This window comes from Salvelinus namaycush, chromosome 15, assembly GCF_016432855.1.
Source record: "Salvelinus namaycush isolate Seneca chromosome 15, SaNama_1.0, whole genome shotgun sequence".
NCBI lineage: Eukaryota > Metazoa > Chordata > Actinopteri > Salmoniformes > Salmonidae > Salvelinus > Salvelinus namaycush.
This window is the reverse complement of record NC_052321.1, coordinates 19,268,412-19,293,127: the sequence shown is the minus strand read 5'-3', so window position 1 is coordinate 19,293,127 and position 24,716 is coordinate 19,268,412. Positions and strand designations below refer to the sequence as shown.

At 45.5% G+C, this 24,716-nt stretch overlaps 1 protein-coding gene across 1 annotated transcript in view; it reads right to left on the bottom strand.

Annotated features, from left to right (window-relative positions):
* LOC120060275 (runt-related transcription factor 3-like) overlaps nucleotides 1–24,030 on the bottom strand; it is a 53,096-nt gene extending 29,066 nt beyond the window's left edge. Inside the window, exons 1-3 of the mRNA XM_039009456.1 lie at nucleotides 22,711–24,030; nucleotides 21,501–21,657; nucleotides 20,074–20,178 (exon numbers count right to left, since the gene is read on the bottom strand). Coding sequence (XP_038865384.1) covers nucleotides 20,074–20,178; nucleotides 21,501–21,657; nucleotides 22,711–22,968 — 520 coding nt within the window. The 5' untranslated portion in view covers nucleotides 22,969–24,030. The remainder of the gene's footprint in view (nucleotides 1–20,073; nucleotides 20,179–21,500; nucleotides 21,658–22,710) is intronic.
* Between the last annotated feature and the right edge of the window lie 686 nt (nucleotides 24,031–24,716).

Sequence of the window (24,716 nt, the reverse complement as noted above, 5' to 3'; positions counted from 1 at the left end):
TCATGGCACTTTATTAATTTTCCACAGCGGTAGTAAATAGTCAAAAATAGAAAAAACAATAGTACATCCAAATGTTATGTCTGCTGTAATATTAGAGTTTTTCTTTCCTCAGATCTCTCCATGGCACCAACAGTTTACTAGGCCTTGTGAGTCTGTTTTGAAGTGGGAGGGTATATATTGGCGATTGGGGATAGTACAGTGACATAATTATATTATATGAATAAAGCCCTCTGTTCTCCACCAACTAATCTATTTCAATCAGATTATAGAAAAGAACAGTAGCCAAGTTTACTTAGAAATAGAAACATATGAATAGAATGTTGACAGGCAGTGGTGTTGTGGTTGGGCTAAACCTGCACCTGCCTTTGTGTTATAACCTGATACATGAAATACCACTAATACTCTAGTGTATAACAATAGTACTAGCTTAATAATACAATAGATGCATGATAATGATGGTATGAAATAGGTTATAATTACAGCAACAGAAAATACTGCGAATCTATCCCCTTATCCCCTAACTTGTTGACTCAACAGTACAACCCCAGTACAACCCCAGTATAACCCAATACAACCCCAGACCAACCCCAGCACAGCCCCAGCACAACCCCAGTATAACCCTAGTATAACTCAATACAACCCCAAAACATCCCCAGTATAACCCCAGTACAACCCCAGTATAACCTCAGTACAACCCCAGTATAACCCCAGTACAACCACAGTATAAACCCAGTACAACCTCAGTATAACCCCAGTACAACCCCAGTATAACGCCGGTATAACGCCGGTATAACCCCAGTACAAATTCAGTATAAACCCAGTATAACCTCAGTACAACCCCAGTATAACCCCAGTACAACCACAGTATAAACCCAGTATAAACCCAGTACAACCTCAGTATAACCCCAGTACAACCCCAGTATAAACCCAGTATAACCCCAGTACAAGCCCAGTATAACCCCAGTACAACCCCAGAATAAACCCAGTATAACCCCAGTACAACCCCAGCACATGCCCAGTACATGCCCAGTATAACCCCGGTACAACCCCAGTATAAACTCAGTATAAACCCAGTATAACCCCAGTACAACCCCAGTATAACCCCATTTGAACCCCAGTACAACCCCAGTATAACCCCAGTACAACCCCAGTACAACCCCAGTACAACCCCAGTACAACCCCAGTACAACCTCAGAATAACCCCAGTACAACCTCAGAATAACCCCAGTACAACCTCAGAATAACCCCAGTACAACCCCAGTATAAACCCAGTATAACCCCAGTACAACCCCAGTACAACCACAGTATAAACCCAGTATAACCCCAGTACAACCCCAGTACAACCCCAATATAACCCCATTTGAACCCCAGTATAACCCCAATATAACCCCAGCATAACCCCAGTATAACCCCAGTACAACCTCAAGTACACCACAGACTGGGTCTACTTGTCCAAATAGTGACTATACTGTACGTCTCACAGCGACTCAGGTCTGACAAAGCAGTCACTCAGTGAGGGAAACACCCAGACATCCCTCCTAGACTATAGCACTCATACTGGAACACACTGTGTGGACGTGTTGCACATATGTGCATGTACGTGTGTGTGTGTGATGAGAAAGATTGGAATGTATGAATAAAAGCATATTTGGCACCTCGCATACATCCAATCTGAAGAAGACGTGGAAAGACCAAATTCTACAAGCAAACCCTTATCACTTTAATATCTCTTCCACTGAAAAGCTTTCCTTAAAAGGCATACTTACAAGGCTAATTCAATGCAATCTTTCTCAATTGTATTTAACATGTGATGTCGCGCGCGCGCGCGCGCACACACACACACACACACACACACACACACACACACACACACACACACACACACACACACACACACACACACACACACACACACACACACACACACACACACACACACACACACACACACACACACACACACACACACCTAAATGCCATACGTGAGTCCGGATGAGGGACTCCTCTAATGGAGGAAGGGCTTTTAATGTAACTATCAATGCAACAAACACATGTCTGAAAGAACATGTATACATTCTGTGGTTTTCTCCCTGGCATCTCTAATGTGAAGTAATGGCTAGATTTGAATATTTTATCACTATATAAAGGGGGCCAGCAGACGGACTGATATGGATTTTGCCCGCCCTCTCTCCAGACTGACCCATGGGCAATATATCTTCCCTCCTGCGACTTGACCCATGGGTAATATATCCTGCCGTTTACCGCTCTGTCCATTTAGTAGAGATCACTCCCTCTCTTTACATAAAATGTAGTAATCTCTATCTCCCCCCCCATACCCCCCCACACACACCCCTCCACACACAGACATACATATAACAATTATGTGGATTGAGCTTGACTCCCAAGTAGAATAGAATAGTCTACATTTCAATGGCGCCACGACAAGACACATTCAAGTCAACGCTCTCAAATGCAAACATACTGTAGATAAATAACCATCACCCAAACTACAGCACAGTCCCCTCAAACACGCCAACACATGACCAGTAACAAACACATGACCAGTAACAAACACATGACCAGTAACAAACACATGACCAGTAACAAACACATGACCAGTAACAAACACATGACCAGTAACAAACACATGACCAGTAACAAACACATGACCAGTAACAAACACATGACCAGTAACAAACATATGACCAGAAACAAACACATGACCAGAAACAAACACATGACCAGTAACAAACACATGACCAGTAACAAACACATGACCAGTAACAAACACATGACCAGTAACAAACACATGACCAGTAACAAACACACCAACACATGACCAGTAACAAACACACCAACACATGACCAGTAACAAACACACCAACACATGACCAGTAACAAACACATGACCAGTAACAAACACACCAACACATGACCAGTAACAAACACATGACCAGTAACAAACACACCAACACATGACCAGTAACAAACACACCAACACATGACCAGTAACAAACACACCAACACATGACCAGTAACAAACACACCAACACATGACCAGTAACAACACATGACCAGTAACAAACACACCAACACATGACCAGTAACAAACACACCAACACATGACCAGTAACAAACACACCAACACATGACCAGTAACAAACACACCAACACATGAATACTCACATACTCACACTGGGATCAACACCCTCTCAGTGTGAGTATGTGAGTATAGGAGTGTGAGAGTTTGTGTGTGTGTGTGTGTATGTGTGTGTGTGTGTGTGTATGTGTGTGTGTGTGTAACAAACACGCCAACACATGACCAGTAACAAACACACCAACACATGACCAGTAACAAACACACCAACACATGACCAGTAACAAACACACCAACACATGACCAGTAACAAACACACCAACACATGACCAGTAACAAACACACCAACACATGACCAGTAACAAACACACCAACACATGACCAGTAACAAACACACCAACACATGACCAGTAACAACACATGACCAGTAACAAACACACCAACACATGACCAGTAACAAACACACCAACACATGACCAGTAACAAACACACCAACACATGACCAGTAACAAACACACCAACACATGACCAGTAACAAACACACCAACACATGACCAGTAACAAACACACCAACACATGACCAGTAACAAACACACCAACACATGACCAGTAACAAACACACCAACACATGACCAGTAACAAACACACCAACACATGACCAGTAACAACACATGACCAGTAACAAACACACCAACACATGACCAGTAACAAACACACCAACACATGACCAGTAACAAACACACCAACACATGACCAGTAACAAACACACCAACACATGACCAGTAACAAACACACCAACACATGACCAGTAACAAACACACCAACACATGAATACTCACATACTCACACTGGGATCAACACCCTCTCAGTGTGAGTATGTGAGTATAGGAGTGTGAGAGTTTGTGTGTGTGTGTGTGTGTGTGTATGTGTGTGTGTGTGTGTGTGTGTGTGTGTGTGTGTGTGTGTGTGTGTGTGTGTGTGTGCGCGTGCATGCGTGCGTAGATGAGTAATGTCTGAATGTGGGCTGTTTGACTGCTTGACATGTCCAGCTGTCTGTGTTGGGAGTCAGACCTAAAAATGCAGAAGGATGCAGTAATAGTGAGTGACCCCACCTATAAACCCACCATCTCACTATGACACAGGGACACAGTCTACTCCAGACACATCTGCACACACATCTGCATACACACACACACATCTGCACACACACACACATCTGCACACACATCTGCACACACATACACACACACACACACACACACACACACACACACACACACACACACTTGCTCCATCTCCCACACAGACACTGTGGCTATGTCTGCTCCACCCCAGAACAGGGGAGGCCAGGAGAAACGGCCCTCCAAATATAGACCCATGTATGTCTCCTAGTGCAGTTATTAAGAGATGAACACCACCTCAAACAGCTGAGGTCAGGGAAATGATACATCCCACAGCTCTGTGGAAGAAGACAACAACCAGGGAAATGATACATCCCACAGCTCTGTGGAAGAAGACAACAACCAGGGAAATGATACATCCCACAGCTCTGTGGAAGAAGACAACAACCAGGGAAATGATACATCCCACAGCTCTGTGGAAGAAGACAACAACCAGGGAAATGATACATCCCACAGCTCTGTGGAAGAAGACAACAACCAGGGAAATGATACATCCCACAGCTCTGTGGAAGAAGACAACAACCAGGGAAATGATACATCCCACAGCTCTGTGGAAGAAGACAACAACCAGGGGAAACATAACCATGGGAAAAATGTATCATTGTTAACTTTTTTCTGTGGCCCGTGTTGGTCTGGGATGAACTTGCTGGTGCTTTGGTGATGAAAGAGATCATACCGCTTGATCACCCACGTGTGTACACACACACACACACACACACACACACACACACACACACACACACACACACACACACACACACACACACACACACACACACACACACACACACACACACACACACACACACACACACACACAAACAAACAAACAAACAGCAGTGGCTCAGGTCCAGCTGGCAGGGAGTGTGGTGACGACACACTGTTCTGTACTTCCAGTAGGGGTTGGCCAGTCAATGTTACCATGAGAGAGAACCATAGGAGCAGAGCAGACAGAGGCTTCATTAGAATCAGGCCTGGTGCTCATTATCCCAAACCCCACAGTTACTGTTAACACTACAAGTCAACTCACATGGTTGACTATAGCTCTCCTGTCTCCCCCCTCTTCACCCCCTTCTCTCTCTCTCCCTCCCCCGTCTTTCTTCCCTTCCTTCTCTGTCCCTCCCTTTTTTATATATAAGAGACGACTTCAGCAGTTTTCCATGTGGAAGCTAACATACAGTATATACAGTATACACAACCTTCCTCCTCTTGTCTTCTCTTAGACATCACCCCTTTAAGCCTCATAGAGAGGAAATGGATTGGTGCAATGGTGGCGGGTCTTGTAGAGAAATACAACCGACATGGTCGTGAGAGTCTCATATAGTTGGTAGGCCATTCGGACGCTACAGACAATTCTGTGGGAAGACCGATTTTCGGTTAGTGTCAGTGTTACATAGGTGGATGCAGTGGATTGAGACACATCCAATGCAAATAAAAAAACATATCTCGAGCTTAAACAGAAAGAATTTTATGGGGATTTTTGTATTATGCTAATTCGATTTCCACAGGGGCACGTACATTGACTCTAGGTTAAGAGACAGAGCCCTTTGCCTGATGCTGTTCAATGCAGTGTTTAAACATCTTTTTAGGCCTGACGCCGCTCATCCATGTGTCTGGTAGAACGCCAGAGGTTGACTCCCACTCTGTAGGGTCTCGACCAGGGTTCTCTGCGCACCACGGACCCATTTCGGAGGGGATTCTGTGGTGGATGAATATTTTATGTGTCAGGGTGCACTTAGGAAAGAATGCCCAGTTGTTTCTCTATGATATCATAACCACAAGATAGAGCTGGGAGATGGAGGCCAACGGGGAGGCAGGGATGATGAGGTTCAAACACCAGTGCTCAATACATGGAAGAAGTAAAATGGATGCCAGAAGCTGTAGACTTACTAGCTTCCTCTCTAGATGGCTGTTGCATCATCTTACAGCATTATAAGGACTGTGAGGACCAAATAAAAAGGTTGATATAAAATGTCTGGTATTATTAACGATGTACTGAAAATCCATTCCATGGAAAATCTCTTTAGGAATAATGGCTATGCCTTTCCCACCCACCGTTTCTGTTTTCTTTGGCCAATACAATACCATTTTATCAGCAGATTAACTGAAGACATAGGGCCTTGATGCCCCCCATGTTTTTAGTGCTCTTCAGAACACGTAGATAGGTTCAAGTATAACAGATAAGATACATCAGTGTGGGAAACTGACCCTGTGACTGGTCCCTTTGAATTGAAACACTGAAGAGCAAAATGATCAACCCTGATCACCTACAAATGACATTGAGCCACAAGGAGCAGAATGATTAAGGTTAGTACTTATAGAACGTAGACCTGTGCCAACGGGCAACTCTTACCAAGAGCTGACGAACCCCTTCAGACCAGACATGCCAATCTCAGCGAGTCCCACCCTAACCCCCTAAAGCCCATATCAGTGGAACACAGAGACAGTGTTTGCTCAGAGGGTGCTAATGACAGCTCCTAAACGCTGACGGGTCCAGCTGAATGATCACCCGATATGGCCCCTTTCCTCCCTCACCGCTGTGCTGCTGCTTTTTTCTAACATTGAAAGAAAGAAACATATGTTCCCTTCCAATGAGAGACACATTAAACACAAGCTCTTTTTAGTAAAGGGCTGGGCGCTTTCAGGGGCAAAGTGAAACTCTATCTGGACTGCAAAGGGCAATACGTGCCTTGGCCCAGACCCAGATCTATGCTGAATATATTTGAAGTGTAAATATTTGTATTCATCGTATAAATGGACTTGGTAGGCCCTTGATAACAGACTAGAATTGGTTGAGTGCCTGTATCAGACTGAAAACTATAACGTGTCTATAAGGACTGTGCACTCTGCCTGTATACATAATAGGTGTACATAGTAAGTGAGAGGCATTATATGTCAGGCCTGTACCAATAGCTGTAGTGCAGGGTTCTGGGTAAGTTTAGCTCTATTATTATGACATGTTGATGCCAGCCTCTCCCTGTCTGATTCACAGTTTGACAAAAACAACACATTCGACTAACATGCTGCTATTGAGTGTGTTGAGGGACGTGTGTGTGAGTGTGTGTATTAGGGAGGAATATTTCAAGGCAATAGGCCCTATACTTTCTATCCTGAACTATAAACTCTCTAACTGTTTCTTCGTCAGTCAGAAACGTCAACCTGCTTGAGAACGGCAGTTGAGAGTTTGTTGTAGTGGCGTTGGTTGGGTTGCTAGCAAACTTCCGCTTTGTATTGGAGCTCGAATACGTTTCAACATCTGTTGAGCAAAGCGTTGCACACCTGTCTTCCTCTTCCTCCTATCTTGACTATTTTGCCTCCCCCTGTCTCCTACCCTCTCTGACTTCCCCTTTCACTATCACTGGTACCATCAAGATGCCTGAGGCGTTAGCGATTACACTGCCACAGCAACGCAACCAATGACAGAGTTGGGCTTTAGAGGCTGTCCAATCATAGATCAGTTTGAGGCTGACCCAGAAGGATGTGGGTTTTATTATTGAATAGTGCTTGTGTTTAGTCTGTTTATAGTCTGGCTCTAAATTAGTCTCAAAAACACACAGAAACACCACACAAACAATGAACTCTTTCAATGTATCTTGTTATATATTGATGTCCATGTCATGAACTGAATGGATGCAGTATTTCACTGTAAACTATCACCATGAGACAGACTACCTTTAGTAAATTCCACCATGGGATTCCATAATACTTACGTGGCTGTGACTAGTAGACTGCCACTCTACCCATGTTGGACACTGAGGTCTGCGTACCGGTGGGATTTCCACAGCCTACACCAATCTATCAGGGGAGGTTTAGCTAAGCCTGGCTCTCTCCCCAGCCTGTTACTGGTGCCTGTCTGTATGCATGCATGTCTGTCTCAGAGGCAGATGTAAGCTAGGCTTCCCCTGGGGACCATACTCAGCCTAAAATCCCCCTGTCTACAGCAGGGCTGAAAACACACTCACAGCAGGGGAGAAAAGGTGAGTGTGTGTGTGAGCACAGATCCAGCCTTCCTGTCTTGATGAAGGGATAAGGCCGAGTGTAGTTAGATGTGTGTGTGTGTGTGTGTGTGTGTGTGTGTGTGTGTGTGTGTGTGTGTGTGTGTGTGTGTGTGTGTGTGTGTGTGTGTGTGTGTGTGATTAAAGAGGAATAGGGGCTATGCCTGGGGCAGGTCAGGGCAGGCAGTATGAGTGGAGGGGTGCAGGCCCACCCACATCCACTAACAATACAGAGAGGCCCGTAGCACTGAGCAATCATCTCTCTGTTGTTCCACCATACTATGTATGTATTTCCTCTGGTGGAGGGGAGGGGTGATGTGTGTTAGTAGGAGGGAGGCAGTAAAGGTGGGTGAGGAGGGGTGAGGAGAGGGTGAAGGAGGTTGTTTTTCAGCACCTCTTTGGATGGTTGCCTGAGCACAACCCTTCCCATGCTGCAGACTCAGCCTGCTGAACAGAGAGGGCCCTTTTTCACCCCGGTGACAGATCATATTAAAGAAACAAGCTGCTCTGAGAGTGTTGTTTTAGCTCTGGTGAGAGGTTGTAGGGGTTGCAAGGCTGTGTGTACAGGGGTAGCCAGGGCATGCTAAGCAGTGAGGTGTTGGATTAGAGGTGGGTAGGAGAGAGGGAGGGAGTGGAGGTGTCCTCGCAGATCTGTGGGAAAGGAAAGCAGCCATCGTTGTCACGTGTCAACGCAACGCTAGCAGACGTGTCAAAGGTTTCACACCTCGGTGCGCATTAACTTAAACACAAACACAAACACCTACGCACGTATAGCTACGAGCATGCAAAGGCCATTTTGGCACACACACACACACACACACACACACACACACACACACAAAAACACACACACACACACACACACGGGTTGCACGCACACCGCTCAGAGTAACAACTGACAGGAAGAAAGACTCCAGCTGTGTCAAAGGGCAGGTGTGAATTTTCCTCTGTATTTTCCTCTGTATCGTGTGTGTGTGTGTGTGTGTGTGTGTGTGTGTGTGTGTGTGTGTGTGTGTGTGTGTGTGTGTGTGTGTGTGTGTGTGTGTGTGTGTGTGTGTGTGTGAGTGAGTGATTAGTGGGGAGAGTGGAAGATATCTGCATTCCCGATTCAGACTCATTTAGACAGGTTTAGCCAGACTGGCAAAATTAGAACTGGAAAAGTAAAAGTGTGTGTGTTCTTGTGGGTATGTGTGTGTATGAGGAGGTTGCTGTGTAAATTTATGTCAGTTTCCAGTGATGGGGTTCCAAGGTCTGTCCATAAACAGCCTTTAAACAAAGGGACTGGTAGCGCTGAATGTGTACAAGAATATATATTTTTATTGTTGCAATATGTAAGTGTCTTAATGTGTTTGGACCCCAGGAAGAGTAGCTGCTGCCTTGGCAGCATGGGGATCCCTAATAAATACAAATACAAATGATGTTGTACACTTTCATCTTGAATATGATCAAGGTCAGCAGAGTGCCACAGGAAGAAGCCCTGGTCACATTCTCATAGTGCAGACCAGACATTCAAATTCAGAGGTTAGTATAAATTGATGTTTGAACCACAGGTTGATGCTTCTCTCCTCCATGTTTTCCCATGGGATTACTCACTCCTCCAGCTCTGGAACCAACATTACATCTCCAAACACCTATTATTTGCTGCCTGTTATGAAGTCCCAGAAAAATAAACATGTCAAGCCCATAGTTTTCCAGTAAGCCACAGATACTTCTTCCCACTATCCACCCCCTCCCAAACGCCCCTCGCCATAGAAAAACGCCTTATTGTCATAATGCAGTAAGGGAGTAAATATTCCAACTCATGGGCCATTTATTTTTCTAAATGGAGATCTGAACCTTTATTAAATGAGGTCTAAAAGGTGGTAATGGCTCCCTCTTGTATGGGTGAGAGTAAATAAGGAAGAAGCAGTACATAGAGTGGGCTTATACTTCTCTCCACTGGTAGGTAAACAGGAAAGACGTTTGGGCAGTGAGTTTGGGGGAGGAAGGGGGGCCGAGTTTGGGTATGAAATTGGCTTTTCTGTGTTTCTGAGAAAAAGTCCCTTGGCAGCCTCACTTCCATCATCAGGGAGAATTAAAAGCACTTGCTGAGGTCTCTTTATATAATTCTGTAATTCTTTGTGTGTCCACTTGCTGCATATGACAACAGCGAATACAAAGTTCAAATGTTGTTGAGCGCATTCTATGCCCCACCCCCTTCCACCCCCTGGATGTGTGTGTGTGCATAGCGAGGGGGGTGATTGTGTGTGTGTGTGTTTGTCCAACCAGACAGGAGCAGACTTGAGCCAATATGACTAACCTGAGGAGTAGAAAGGGGGCATAACAAAGCAGTAGACAATGCTATGCTCGTCCTTTTTTCCTCCTTAATAGAAACTTCTGCATTCATGTCACAAGGACTTTCAGAACAGCAAACAGAGACACAGAGGGCGTGATGAGAAGAAAAAGAACCAGTGATGGGCTAACTGAATGGTTTAGCTCTTTCTCTCTCCCTCTCTGTCTGTCCTTGGCTGAGGTATTTAGGCTCATTTGCAGTGCTTGGGCTTAAGTGGGATTATCTACAGTACACTCTTAGAAAAATAAGTGCTATCTAGAACCTTGTTGGGTTCTTCAGCTGTCCCCATAGGAGATCGCTTTGAAGAACCCTTTTTGGTCCCAAGTTTGGTTCCACTTTCTACAGAGTGTTCACATGGAACCCAAAGGGGTTCTCCCTGGAACCAAAAAGGTTTCTACCTGGAACCAAAAAGGGTTCTACCTGGAACCAAAAATAGTTATCCTATGGGACAGCTGAATAACTCTTTTGAAACGCTTTTTCTAAGAGTGTAGTGTGTGTGCCTATTTCTGTCTGTCTGTTTTTCTCTCTCGGTGTGTGTTTGTGTGTATAGAGGGGTTTGGGGGTAGCTGAGGGGTTTGAGGGTAGTTGAGGGGTTTGTGGGTAGCTGAGAGGTTTGGGGTAGTTGAGGGGTTTGGGGGTAGCTGAGGGGTTTGGGGTAGTTGAGGGGTTTGGAGTAGTTGAGGGGTTTGTGGGTAGCTGAGGGGTTTGGGGTAGCTGAGGGGTTTGGGGTAGTTGAGGGGTTTGTGGTAGTTGAGGGGTTTGTGGTAGTTGAGGGGTTTGGGGTAGTTAGGAGTTTTGGGGTAATTGGTGGGTTTGGGGATAGCTGAGGGGTTTGGGTAGCTGAGGGGTTTGGGGTAGTTAGGGTTTTGGGGGTAGCTGAGGGGTTTGTGGGTAGCTGAGAGGTTTGGAGTAGTTGAGGGGTTTGTGGGTAGCTGAGGGGTTTGGGGTAGCTGAGGGGTTTGTGGGAAGTTGAGGGGTTTGTGGGTAGCTGAGGGGTTTGGGGATAGTTGAGGGGTTTGGGGTAGTTGAGGGGTTTGGGGTAGCTGAGGGGTTTGGAGGTAGTTGAGGGGTTTGGGGTAGTTAGGGGTTTGGGGATAGCTGAGGGGTTTGGGGTAGTTGAGGGGTTTGGGGTAGTTGAGGGGTTTGTGGTAGTTGAGGGGTTTGTGGTAGTTGAGGGGTTTGTGGTAGTTGAGGGGTTTGGGGTAGTTGAGGGGTTTGGGGTAGTTAGGAGTTTTGGGGTAATTGGTGGGTTTGGGGATAGCTGAGGGGTTTGGGTAGCTGAGGGGTTTGGGGTAGTTAGGGTTTTGGGGGTAGCTGAGGGGTTTGGGGTAGCTGAGGGGTTTGGGATAGTTGAGGGGTTTTGGGATAGTTGAGGGGTTTTGGGTAGTTAGGGGTTTGGGGTAGTTGAGGGGTTTGGGGATAGCTGAGGGGTTTGGGGTAGTTAGGGGTTTGAGGTAGTTGAGGGGTTTGGGGTAGTTGAGGGGTTTGGGGTAGTTGAGGGGTTTGGGGTAGTTGAGGGGTTTGGGGTAGTTGAGGGGTTTGGGGTAGTTAGGAGTTTTGGGGTAATTGGGGGGTTTGGGGATAGCTGAGGGGTTTGGGTAGCTGAGGGGTTTGGAAGTAGTTGAGGGGTTTGGGGTAGTTAGGGTTTTGGGGGTAGCTGAGGGGTTTGGGGTAGTTGAGGGGTTTGGGGTAGTTGATGGGTTTGGGGTAGTTGAGGGGTTTGGGGTAGCTGAGGGGTTTGGGGAAAGCTGAGGGGTTTGGGGAAAGCTGAGGGGTTTGGGGGTAGCTGAGGGGTTTGGGGTAGTTGAGGGGTTTGGGGTAGTTGAGGGGTTTGGGGTAGTTGAGGGGTTTGGGGTAGTTAGGGGTTTGGGGATAGCTGAGGGGTTTGGGGTAGTTGAGGGGTTTGGGGTAGTTGAGGGGTTTGGGGTAGTTAGGAGTTTTGGGGTAATTGGGGGGTTTGGGGATAGCTGAGGGGTTTGGAGGTAGCTGAGGGGTTTGGGGTAGTTGAGGGGTTTGGGGTAGTTAGGAGTTTGTGTAGCTGAGGGGTTTGGGGTAGTTGAGGGGTTTGGGTAGCTGAGGGGTTTGGGGTAGTTAGGGGTTTAGGGGTTTGGGGTAGTTAAGAGTTTGTGTAGCTGAGGGTTTTGGGGTAGTTAGGGGTTTGGGGTAGTTAGGGGTTTGGGGTAGTTGAGGGGTTTTGGGGATAGCTGAGGGGTTTGGGGTAGTTAGGGGTTTAGGGGTTTGGGGTAGTTAGGAGTTTGTGTAGCTGAGGGATTTGGGGTAGTTAGGGGTTTGGGGTAGCTGAGGGGTTTGGGGTAGTTGAGGGGTTTGGGGTAGTTGAGGGGTTTGTGGTAGTTGAGGGGGTTGTGGTAGTTGAGGGGTTTGGGGTAGTTGAGGGGTTTGGGGTAGTTAGGAGTTTTGGGGTAATTGGTGGGTTTGGGGATAGCTGAGGGGTTTGGAAGTAGTTGAGGGGATTGGGGTAGTTAGGGTTTTTGGGTAGTTGAGGGGTTTGGGGTAGTTAGGAGTTTTGGGGTAATTGGTGGGTTTGGGGATAGCTGAGGGGTTTGGAAGTAGTTGAGGGGATTGGGGTAGTTAGGGTTTTTGGGTAGTTGAGGGGTTTGGTGTAGTTAGGAGTTTTGGGGTAATTGGGGGGTTTGGGGATAGCTGAGGGGTTTGGGTAGCTGAGGGGTTTGGAAGTAGTTGAGGGGTTTGGGGTAGTTAGGGTTTTGGGGGTAGCTGAGGGGTTTGGGGTAGTTGAGGGGGTTGTGGTAGTTGAGGGGTTTGGGGTAGTTGAGGGGTTTGGGGTAGTTGAGGGGGTTGTGGTAGTTGAGGGGTTTGTGGTAGTTGAGGGGTTTGGGGTAGTTAGGGGTTTGGGGTAGTTGAGGGGTTTGGGGTAGTTGAGGGGTTTGGGGTAGTTGAGGGGGTTGTGGTAGTTGAGGGGGTTGTGGTAGTTGAGGGGTTTGGGGTAGTTAGGGGTTTGGGGTAGTTGAGGGGTTTGGGGTAGTTAGGGGTTTGGGGTAGTTGAGGGGTTTGGGGTAGCTGAGGGGTTTGGAGGTAGCTGAGGGGTTTGGGGTAGTTAGGAGTTTGTGTAGCTGAGGGGTTTGGGGTAGTTGAGGGGTTTGGGTAGCTGAGGGGTTTGGGGTAGTTAGGGGTTTGGGGTAGTTAAGAGTTTGTGTAGCTGAGCTTTTTGGGGTATTTGGGGGTTTCGGGGTAGTTGAGGGTTTTTGGGGATAGCTGAGGGGTTTTGGGGTAGTTAGGAGTTTGTGTAGCTGAGGGATTTGGGGTAGTTAGGGGTTTGGGGTGGTTGAGGGGTTTGGGGTAGTTGAGGGGTTTGGGGTTTGGGGGTAGCTGAGGGGTTTGGGGTAGTTGAGGGGTTTGGGGTAGCTGAGGGGTTTGGAGGTAGCTGAGGGGTTTGGGGTAGTTGAGGGGTTTGGGGTAGCTGAGGGGTTTGGAGGTAGCTGAGGGGTTTGGGGTAGTTGAAGGGTTTGGGGTAGTTAGGAGTTTGGGGTAGTTGAGGGGTTTGGGGGTAGTTGAGGGGTTTGGGGTAGTTGAGGGGGTTGAGGTAGCTAGGGGTTTAGGGGTTTGGGGTAGTTAAGAGTTTGTGTAGCTGAGGGGTTTGGGGTAGTTAGGGATTTGGGGTAGTTAGGGGTTTGGGGTAGTTGAGGGGTTTTGGGGATAGCTGAGGGGTTTGGGGTAGTTAGGGGTTTGGGGTAGTTAGGAGTTTGTGTAGCTGAGGGATTTGGGGTAGTTAGGGGTTTGGGGTTGTTGAGGGGTTTGGGGTAGTTGAGGGGGTTGGGGTAGTTAGGGGTTTGGGGTAGTTAAGAGTTTGTGTAGCTGAGGGGTTTAGGGTAGTTAGGGGTTTGGGGTAGTTAGGGGTTTGGGGTAGTTGAGGGGTTTGGGGTAGTTGAGGGGTTTGGGGTAGTTGAGGGGTTTTGGGGATAGCTGATGGGTTTGGGGTAGCTGAGGGGTTTGGGGGTAGCTGAGGGGTTTGGGGTAGGTTGAGAGGTTTGGGGTAGGTGAGGGGTTTGGGGTAGTTGAGGATTTTGGGGTAGGTGAGGGGTTTGGGGGGAGCTGAGGCCTAGTGTTTCCCTTTAGGGCGTTGTACAGGGTGCTGATGGGGCTATGGGTCACAGCAGCCAGGGTCAAAGAGTAATAATCACATCTGCCCTCTCAGCCCTACCTCTCCACTAATGAAGGTCCTAATCATGCCATGGCTCTCCAGGCCTCACCTCATGCCTCTACCTGGATGGCTGAGGACCCTAGCAGACTGAAGTAATATAGCAGAGTCACTGTATACATGGTAGTACAGCTCCCTCTTGCTACACTCCTGTACCTAGTCAGACTAATGTGAATGTTAATCCCAGAACACAAGTTTCCTCTGAAACCAATCAAACGTATTCAACTTACAGACCGCATTCCAGGGGATTTATCAGTCAGACAATATTTGCTCAGTTTCTAATTGCAGAAGCCAAGTGTGACGGAGAGACTGAGCCCAGAGAGAACCCTCGCCGTCGCCTCAGGTCATCCAAACAACATAGTGCCATTTTTGGGAAACCATAAGATCTCACGATTTGCCTCATAAATATGCGTCCTTTATATATTTTAACGGCCCATGTCCAATTCCACATCACATCTTTAATTAGGTGTTTTTCTCTGAAGTCTTCCTCTTTGACATCAGCTCTGCTGCTATGTCTCCATGTCTGCAGGTTGTGCATCTGGGAGTTGAAGTGAGGATGGATGGCTGGGCTGGCTAGGTGGTTAGGCAGGAAAGCACCCCACGTCAGGCGGACGTGACACTTTTTTCTCTTTTGGCACTGATACGCTGTAGGCTTTTCCAAAAACACCCGTCTCCATTTCAACATCAAAGTGGCCTTCGAGAGAGCAATTGGCATCGAGGGCGAGCCTTTCATGTGATTTGTGGAGCATAGGCGTGGCCGAGCTGCTGACTTAAGAGATGGACACACCTGGCAGGTGCACACACACACACACACACACACACACACACACACACACACACACACACACACACACACACACACACACACACACACACACACACACACACACACACACACACACACACACACACACACACACACACACACACACACACACACACACACAAACAGCTGTGTGCACATACACACACCTCTCTTTGTTTACTATGAGGAGAGACTGTGCCATGAAGAAAAATAACACAGCCAATGTCATTGTTTGTCTATTTGCATACTTTGTACAGTCTGCGTGCCACATCCAAATCAAACCCCCTCTCCCCACCCCCTCCCTCAACCTTCTGAACCCCAACACAATAAATATAGGCAACAAAACACAACAATGCTCAAGTGGATTCTGTCCACTCTTAGAAAAAAGGGTTCCAAAAGAGTTATTCGGCTGTACCCATAGGAGAACCCTTTTTGGTTCTAGGTAGAACCTTTTTTCGTTCCAGGTAGAACCCTTTTGGATTCCATGTAGAACCCTCCGTAGAAAGGGTTTTACATGGAACTCAAAAGGGTTCTACCTCAACCAAGAAGGGTTCTTAAAAGGGTTCTATTATGGGGACAGCCGAAGAACCCTTTTGGAACCGCTTTTTTAGGAGTATAGAAGTACTACAATACTGTGTGTGGGAAAGAGTGTGATAGTATCACAAAGACAGGATATGCAGTAGTAGGGCCTGCTATGACTGACAGTGTGGGGGAGTAGTTTCACTACATTTTGCAGTAGCTTTGTGATAGTTGAACTGAATTCTAATCTTGGTAGTTAAAGAACTGTTTTGCCATGTAGCGGTGTAGCTAACAACTTGAACTACACATTACTTTTTTTGCAAAAAGAAAAGAAAAGATGGGTGAAGTAGTTAAGAATTTCCTTTCTTTTTCAGCATCAGCCCTCTATAATTCTCACATGAAACATAGTTTTTGTATTTAATAGGCCAAATGACATATTCTGTTCATTAACATCTGACTCCAGAGAGATCTGTTCTTGCAGTTTGTTGTCTATGACATTTCAGATTTAGATAGGATAATTTATCACACAGCAGTTTGTATGTAGTGAACTACTTTTTCTCAGTAACTAGTTCATTAAACTATATTTTTCTTAAAGGTAGCTTTAGTGTAGCTGAAGTTCTTCCAGTGTGAAGTCATTTGTAGTTTGGTCAACTACTATATTTTCAGAGTAGCTTCCCCAACACTGATGACTGAATGGATGCATGTGCATACACAGCATGTCTCTGTCTGTGTGCATGTTTATCAACAGTACACACAGTGTAGACCACCATGGCTGCCTATGTTGTCACTCACCTAGGGTTGAGCTACAAACAAACAGGCATTTTTCTCTGTTTTTTCACAGGCGTGTATGTTCTCAGCCCAGCCCTGTGTCCCTTGTATCTGGTGAGTTCATCTTTCTCAGGAACGGATTCACTCTGGGTGAGATAAATACTAACAGCCCCTCCCCCTCTGAGGATATGTGACGGGTGATGTCATCACAGAGACAGAGACAATGGACGCTAAATACAGTTAGGAGATGAATTCAGCTGAACTCCCCAGGGAGGAAAGGGGAGAGATGGGGGAGGGAGAGTTGGGTGGGGGGACAATGACAGGGAGGGTCTCAACACTTCAGTCATCTCGTTTTGCTCTCTTTCTATCACAAGTCTCTCGCTCTCTCTGATGCAGTCTTCTCTCTCTCTCTCTGATGCAGTCTTCTCTCTCTCTTTGATGCAGTCTTCTCTCTCTCTCTGATGCAGTCTTATCTCTCTCTTTGATGCAGTCTTCTCTCTCTCTCTGATGCAGTCTTCTCTCTCTCTCTCTGATGCAGTCTTCTCTCTCTCTCTCTGATGCAGTCTTCTCTCTCTCTCTGATGCAGTCTTCTCTCTCTCTCTGATGCAGTCTTCTCTCTCTCTCTCTCTGATGCAGTCTTCTCTCTCTGATGTAGTCCTCTCTCTCTATCTCTGATGCAGTCTTCACTCTCTCTTTGATGCAGTCTTCATTCTCTCTTTGATGCAGTCTTCATTCTCTCTTTGATGCAGTCTTCATTCTCTCTTTGATGCAGTCTTCTCTCTCTTTGATGCAGTCTTCTCTCTCTCTGATGCAGTCTTCTCTCTCTGATGCAGTCTTCACTCTCTCTCTGATGCAGTCTTCACTCTCTCTCTGATGCAGTCTTCTCTCTCTGATGCAGTCTTCTTTTTCTCATGCAGTCTTCTCTCTCTCTCTCTCTCTGATGCAGTCTTCTTTCTCTCATGCAGTCTTCTCTCTCTCTCTCTCTGATGCAGTCTTCTCTCTCTCTCTGATGCAGAGCATTGACGTACACAAAGCTGCTTCTCAGAAAGCACAGGGTGGTGAGCTCTGATCAAAGAGACTGGTTCACGTTGTACGATTTTGCTTGAAGGCCTATTGTACAACAAGGGCAGTGTTTGGGACGAAGTGCATACGTGTGAATGTGTTTTTGATCAGTGAGTGAGATGAGGGCTGTGTGTTTGGCAGATCATTGCCGCAGGGGAGCTTCAGTCCTGTCCGTCAGGTTAAACATTAAAAAAGCACTTCCCTCCTCCTTTGCCAGCTTCTCTCCTGGCAGCCATGCAAATGCAGGCGCTACAGTAAAGCCCTGAGCAGCCCAGCCCACTCCGCTCTGCCAGCCAGCCAGCTGACAGGTGAACGTTTGCAGGCCAACCAAGGTGGGGCCGCTCATCTCACAAAGGGATAGAGGGATAGTCATATGGTACACTTAAACTCATGTAGTGCATACTTTAGCTGAGGATATCGTCGGCTAGCAATCTGTGTTGTGTGTTTTTAAATGTTTTTTTTTTTAAATACTAAAATCTTTAGGAGGAAAAAATATAAGGATTCTCATTATCAAATACAAATGTGGTGGTGCTGTTCTCGATTTAAGAGTCCACTCTTTTAAAGCAAAATTCCCCTTCCCTAAAAATTAAACAATGTCACTTTATAGCAGGATGGGGCCTGGCCACTGGAGTGTATATTAAATAAGCGAGGCCACACTGACGCCTTCAGTGCAGACATGACATGTAGACAGAGACAGAGAGGAGACAGCTTTACGGTATGTGCAGGGTTATTTCCAACTACAGGAAGCCAACACACTGACTTGTGCATGCATTCAGGAACACACACAGACACACAGCTTGAGTGCCTCTTTTTCTTCAGCAGTGCATGCAGACACATACAACCTGTCCTTTACTACACACATAGACATAGCCAGCAACTCTATCACATTTCACACATACGCACAAGCACACACACGCGCAGACACACACACACAGTGGATATTATGATCTATTCCTCCCATTTTCCACACTGTTCTCCTCCATTTCCAACAACTCCTCAAATAGCCTCCAGCCTGGCAGGGGGGCGATGCACCACCCTTCGCCTCCTCGCCCTTCGCCCCCTCGCACTTCGCCTCCTCGCACTTCACCCCCTCGTCCTTCGCCCCCTCGTCCTTCGCCTCCTCGCCCTTCGCCCCCTCGTCCTTCGCTAGGAACCCCATATCCCCTCCATGTGGCACCCTGAACCCCCTGCCTACCTGCATTGGCCAGTTGGTCTGTTTTGACTGGGCTAAATCCACCCTATCCCAAATAAAACCCTTAACAGACATGAGCACAGAGCATAGCAATCAACCCATCCACAGCAGCCACTATAAACCTGCACAGTATAACCATAGTGGACATGATATCTCAACAGGAGTGATCATTAATCCCTATTAATCCCAATGCTCTGGTCTGACTGCTCCTAGCCAAGCATGGGCAGACACACACCAGGAGTCTGTAGCGGTTGACTCATCCTTGTAACACAATCCTCCACAGTCTTTCACATGATCATACATTAAACCACATTGATATGCATCACTGCCCAAATGATGGAGCTAACAGCTCTAGCCTATTGGACCTCACTGGCACAGCTCACAGCAGGCAGCTCACCATCTCTTTAGAGTGTTAAGTCAACGAGCCACTTATGTGGTCAACCAGGTACGACCCTCTGACCAAAGGCAGCAGGGTGAGGCCACAAGTGTTTTGTATTTGCGGCTTGGAGACACAGCTCCTCTTAGCGGTCTCGGGTTATGCCTTAATACGCTTTACAGTTTCCTCTGACAGTGCCCCTCGCCACCCCCTAATACCACACACACACTGCTGCACCACCGAACACACCGCATTGTCTCCCATTGATTACAATTGCTGGTCAACTGTTGTTGATCCGCCCACATACACTGACAGTACACACACATACTCATGGACACACACGGCTACATTTTCTTGTATCATCTGCATATGACTCATGTATCTCTTTTAGTCTGCAATGGTGGCACCCCCTTCTCTCACCCCCTACGCCAAGAATAGCCTCTCTCTCTCTCTCTCTCGCTCTCTTTCTCTCTCTCTCTCTGTGAATCCCTCTACACACAGCTCATGAGAGCAGTACATTTGACTTCTGATAAGACAAGACAAATATTCTCATGTACCCTGTAAGTACTCACGTCTGGGTTCCCTGGGCCCATCCACTGTCACTTTAATGGCACGGTGGTAGGTGGCCACCTGAGGGGGACCAGAGAAGACTGTGATGGTCAGAGTGAAGCTCTTTCCTAGGGTAGACAGAATAGAGAAGGCCTTGGTTAGTGAAGGGCATCAGTAACACAGAGTTTCAGGAGGAACATCAAACCAGAGCATGTGTGAGGGTTTACTGGCTTGGTTAATTAATTGTGGAAATAAACAGATTTTTGTGGAACATACACACTTTGTTCATAACCACCACAGTCAGCTTGCTGAATTAAAATTGCCTCCTGATATGGCTCCCTTTTAAGTTTGTAAATTAAAGGGACCACCACTTTGATGGGCTGAAATGTGGGCATGATTTGAATTATTGAGAGAATCTATTCCAGACTGTCCAAAAGGCTTACAGCGACAGTTTATTGTTCAACAAGGCAGATTCTTGCACGAGCTTCCTCGAGCTCTCCCATCTGCATGAAAGGGGAGAGAGGGAGATCGTGCAATGGTCCGTTTTTCGTCCCAGGCTATGAAGCAGCGCTTTCATAAAAAGGCATCTCTTGTTAAAGAGACTGTGGGGGGAAAGGAATCCTGGGGTGGGGTAATTGACTACAGAAATGAAAGGTACGTTTAATTCAGAGACTAGAGCGTTTTCCATTCATCAGTCTGCAACTATTTAAAGTGTAACATTTAAGGGAAATATGTGAGCACTAGGGCCAGGAGGAAGGAGAGGGATACGAGAAGGTTCTGGTTCTGGTGGAATGTCAGCTATGTGAGAACTAGTTTTTAGAAGTGTAAACAGGCAAGCTTTTAGAAATGCCAAGCCTTGAACTGAATATTCTGGTCCAGGCGATGTGTTTATTTGGACAATGGTGCAATGTTCGTAGAATATATGCTGCTGCTACTATCCCGAGCATCTTTTGAGGGGGGCGTGCTTGATGGTCAATTAGGACTAGTCCTATAAAAAGAACTTGTGGCAATGCTTGGCTGAGCATTAGGCTATAATTTGAAATTGGGCTTCGCTCTTTGTCGATAAAGAATGATCAAACCACATCTTAAAATATGTAATAATCATATTGTGTTCTGGATTTTCTTTTGTTCCAATAAACATTGATAATCCCCATAATTATACCTGCGCAATGATGGTGCGATCTTGCAGCTATAATTGGTTCGGGAGATGAATTCATCTGATTCTCACAATCCCTAACACTTTTATTTTATCTGTTAAAATATTTTATCACTTTCTTTGTTTAAAATAGATTACCAAAAGTAGATCTACTCAGGCTAAGTTTTGCAAGTCAGTGCAATTATGACGCATGCCGACAGGTGTTTTGTATGCGATGTTAGTTATTGATTTCATTTAGTAGGCCAAATATTATTCATGGTTTAAGGATATAGGTGCGTGACTCCCTCTGCTCACCTCGTCCGCTTCTGCCCACGAACCGCAGGTCGTTGAAGCGGGCGACCTGGTTCTTCATCACCGCAGACGCGTTCCTCAGCTCTGCAGAGAAGTTCTCGTCGTTCCCCGCCATCACCGTGACCAGAGTCCCGTCGGGCACATCACCGAGTGCAACAACCTGTGAGAACTCAACGCGGTCAACCGGGGTCACCATGCTAAACCAAATACAGACTGCAACAAACCGCATCCGGTGGAATCAAAAAACGCACCATAAAACACATAAATATTAGACCTGATTTCCAATCCATAAAAAAATGTGCCTTTTAGATATTGTTAGCAAATATTTTGGTCAAAATATATAGGCCTATTGTGCTATTAGGTTACAACTACATGGTACGATGCTTTCTTGAAACAAGCTTGCAATTCAAACACTAATATTTTAAAGCTATGTAAATTACTTTGACATTTGATAGGCCTATATCCAAATCACTTTCCCAAATAATTTTTGCAAATACTCCTCATTAAATAAGTAGGCCTATGCGATCTAATCAAGCATTTTTACACGTGGATATGATACAAATCAAATAGATATAGGCTTGTCTATTTTTCTAAATATTACACTTTTAGGCCACAAATTCTATTCACGTCCTGGTGTATAAATATAATTGATAACGTTCAATGTAGCATAATTTCATTGCTTCGTAATATAGGCCTAAATGTGTTTTTCTGCATTGCAAAACCTTTCAAAATAGCAATTTAAAAATAACTAGCTTACCAGGTATAATAATATATGTTATCATTAGAATTATTGTTATTAAATTATCATTATTTGTATTAGGGCCTATATTGTTGGCTAATTGTTGATTAATTGTATGTCATTGCAGTTCTTGCAAATCCAAACACTTTTCTAAATCTCATATTCAAGTAAGTACAATGCAAAAAAGAAACAAGATAATTATGCCAAGTTATCACTTTGGCAGGCCACTATAATTTTGACAACTTTATTTAATTCAATTATTTAGGCCTATATTACAGAATAGGGCTCTGCGTAAAAGTAATTGTAATAGACCTACTAATGTAAGTAACTGCCTTGTTAGCGAAATGAAGCATACTCAAGAAAGCTTAAAAAAGTGTATTTTACGCTTTTTCTGCAGTAGCCTACAGTAATACATCATTAGGTCGGTCATTACTTCATAAGTGCCCATTTGTAATTATGCATAATTTACCTTACCTTGAAAGCCACAGGGAGTGTCTTGTTGCACCTCCAGTGTGAGGGCAGCACGGAGCAGAGGAAGTTTGGGCTGTCTGTACGGACCAGCTCGCCAGCGTGGTCTGACAGGACGTCCACCACATTCCTGGCCTCGGGTCGTGTCCTCAGTGGTCCAGGGGTGCCCATGGTCCCGCTGCCGTCTCCAATCTTGCTGCAGGGGAACGACGTGGAGGGCGGTGTGAACCGTCTGGTGGTGTTAGGGTCTACGGGAATATGCATCACAACAGCGTTGGTCAAGGCCACTTCTCGAGGGGTTTTGACGAGTGTTCAGGGCTCTTTTTTTGGAGAATATATGTATTTTTCCCGCTCTCTGACACTTGTTCCTTTGGTCTCGGTCAATTCCAGCGGTTTACGCGATGATGGAGCTGAGCGCACGCAGCTTCCCGGGTTAATCTATCACAATAAATCCTGAACTGTCCAGTGAGTGAAGAGACTTTTTATCTTGCAGACACGATAAAGTTGAATGTTTGCGTGTTATATCATCTGCTCAGGATGTAGCTGCATGAGAAACATCGAGTTGATTTCTGCTTCTCACTGACTACAGCAAAACCACGAAACCGCAAACTTAGATCTGACCTCTTTTCCACAGTGCTCTGTTCTGGTTGCCTATAAGGCTTACACTCTATCTGCACTATTCAGCATTTAATACGATGCCCGCCCGCAATAAGATTTTGGCCTCATATTACAAAATAAATATCTATACAATGAGAAACATTATTAACAATCTATCGACTGATCGACAAACGCAAAAATATACAATTATTAATAACGTCCAGTGAAAAGGAAAACTATGAAATCCAATCGTTTGCAATATTCACGGAAGCTGACGAGTCGAGTGCTCCTTGTTAGGGCTTCAACTTTATAGCAGAATTTTCCAAATATCTTGTTTCACCTTCGGTGACTGAATGAGTTCCTTCGATTGAATTGGGCTTTTTGGGTCTCGCCAGACCTCGCCGCACACACTGAAGATGTTGCCTACTCAACAAAGTAGGCTAGCTACAACAGAGTATGGAGGCTACTCAGCAATTCACAGTTCTCAACGCGAAGTACAAGACGCAGAAGTCCGATGGTTTCATGTGAAGTTTCTTTATATTCAATGTTTTTTGTTCATCCGTATCACATGTCCTGCCACCGGTTATCCTTAATGAAACTAAAAAGTAAGTCGAGATCCAAAAACTATTTTCTTGAAACTATTCTGTCTCTACGTTGAAATAATCTTGAATATCTGTATAAATGTAGTCCTTTTGCTGTAGTTAACGCAGTTGAAGGTAACAAAGACGCGCTTGAGTGAGTGGTGGTGCGAGAGTGAAGAGTGCTGTGATATTATTTACTCAAGTAATTTTAGTGTTAGTGGTTCGAGTGTGGCGATAACTTCCACCAATGAGTCGCCTGGGTTGGGCTTTCATTAGACCAATCAAAGTCTTCGGAATATAGGCGAAGTGAAAGCGCTCTCTGCTTATTCTGCCTTACACACACGATACATTATTAATAATATACTATCTATTTGTGCTTTTCTACATTATGTATCTACATTAGATGTTATAATGTTTTGCACAGTTAGACTATATTTATACTTAAAGTTATAGCAACTGTTCTCACCTGAATGGTGAACCAGTTATAATTCCCCCCAAAAGTTATTTGTTAATTGAAGATTTAAAAAAACACATTCTGTGTTATGACTGATCCCTCTTCCTTCTTTATATGACATCAGCAAAAATAATATAGGCAACCACTTTTTGAATAAATAGAATCACATAATGCATTCTGCCTATATTAGTACATCACCGCAGTGCGTTTACATACAGAGTGAAAAGAAAACAATAATTCAAGCATACACATGTATTTGGTGACTGCAGAAGAGACCAACGTCTTTAGGGAAAATAGGCCAGTCATATAATGCAGCTATATGATCTTATTATGGGCCTATACCCTTAGCCTATTTGTTTTTACGAAAAGCAATAGGCTAT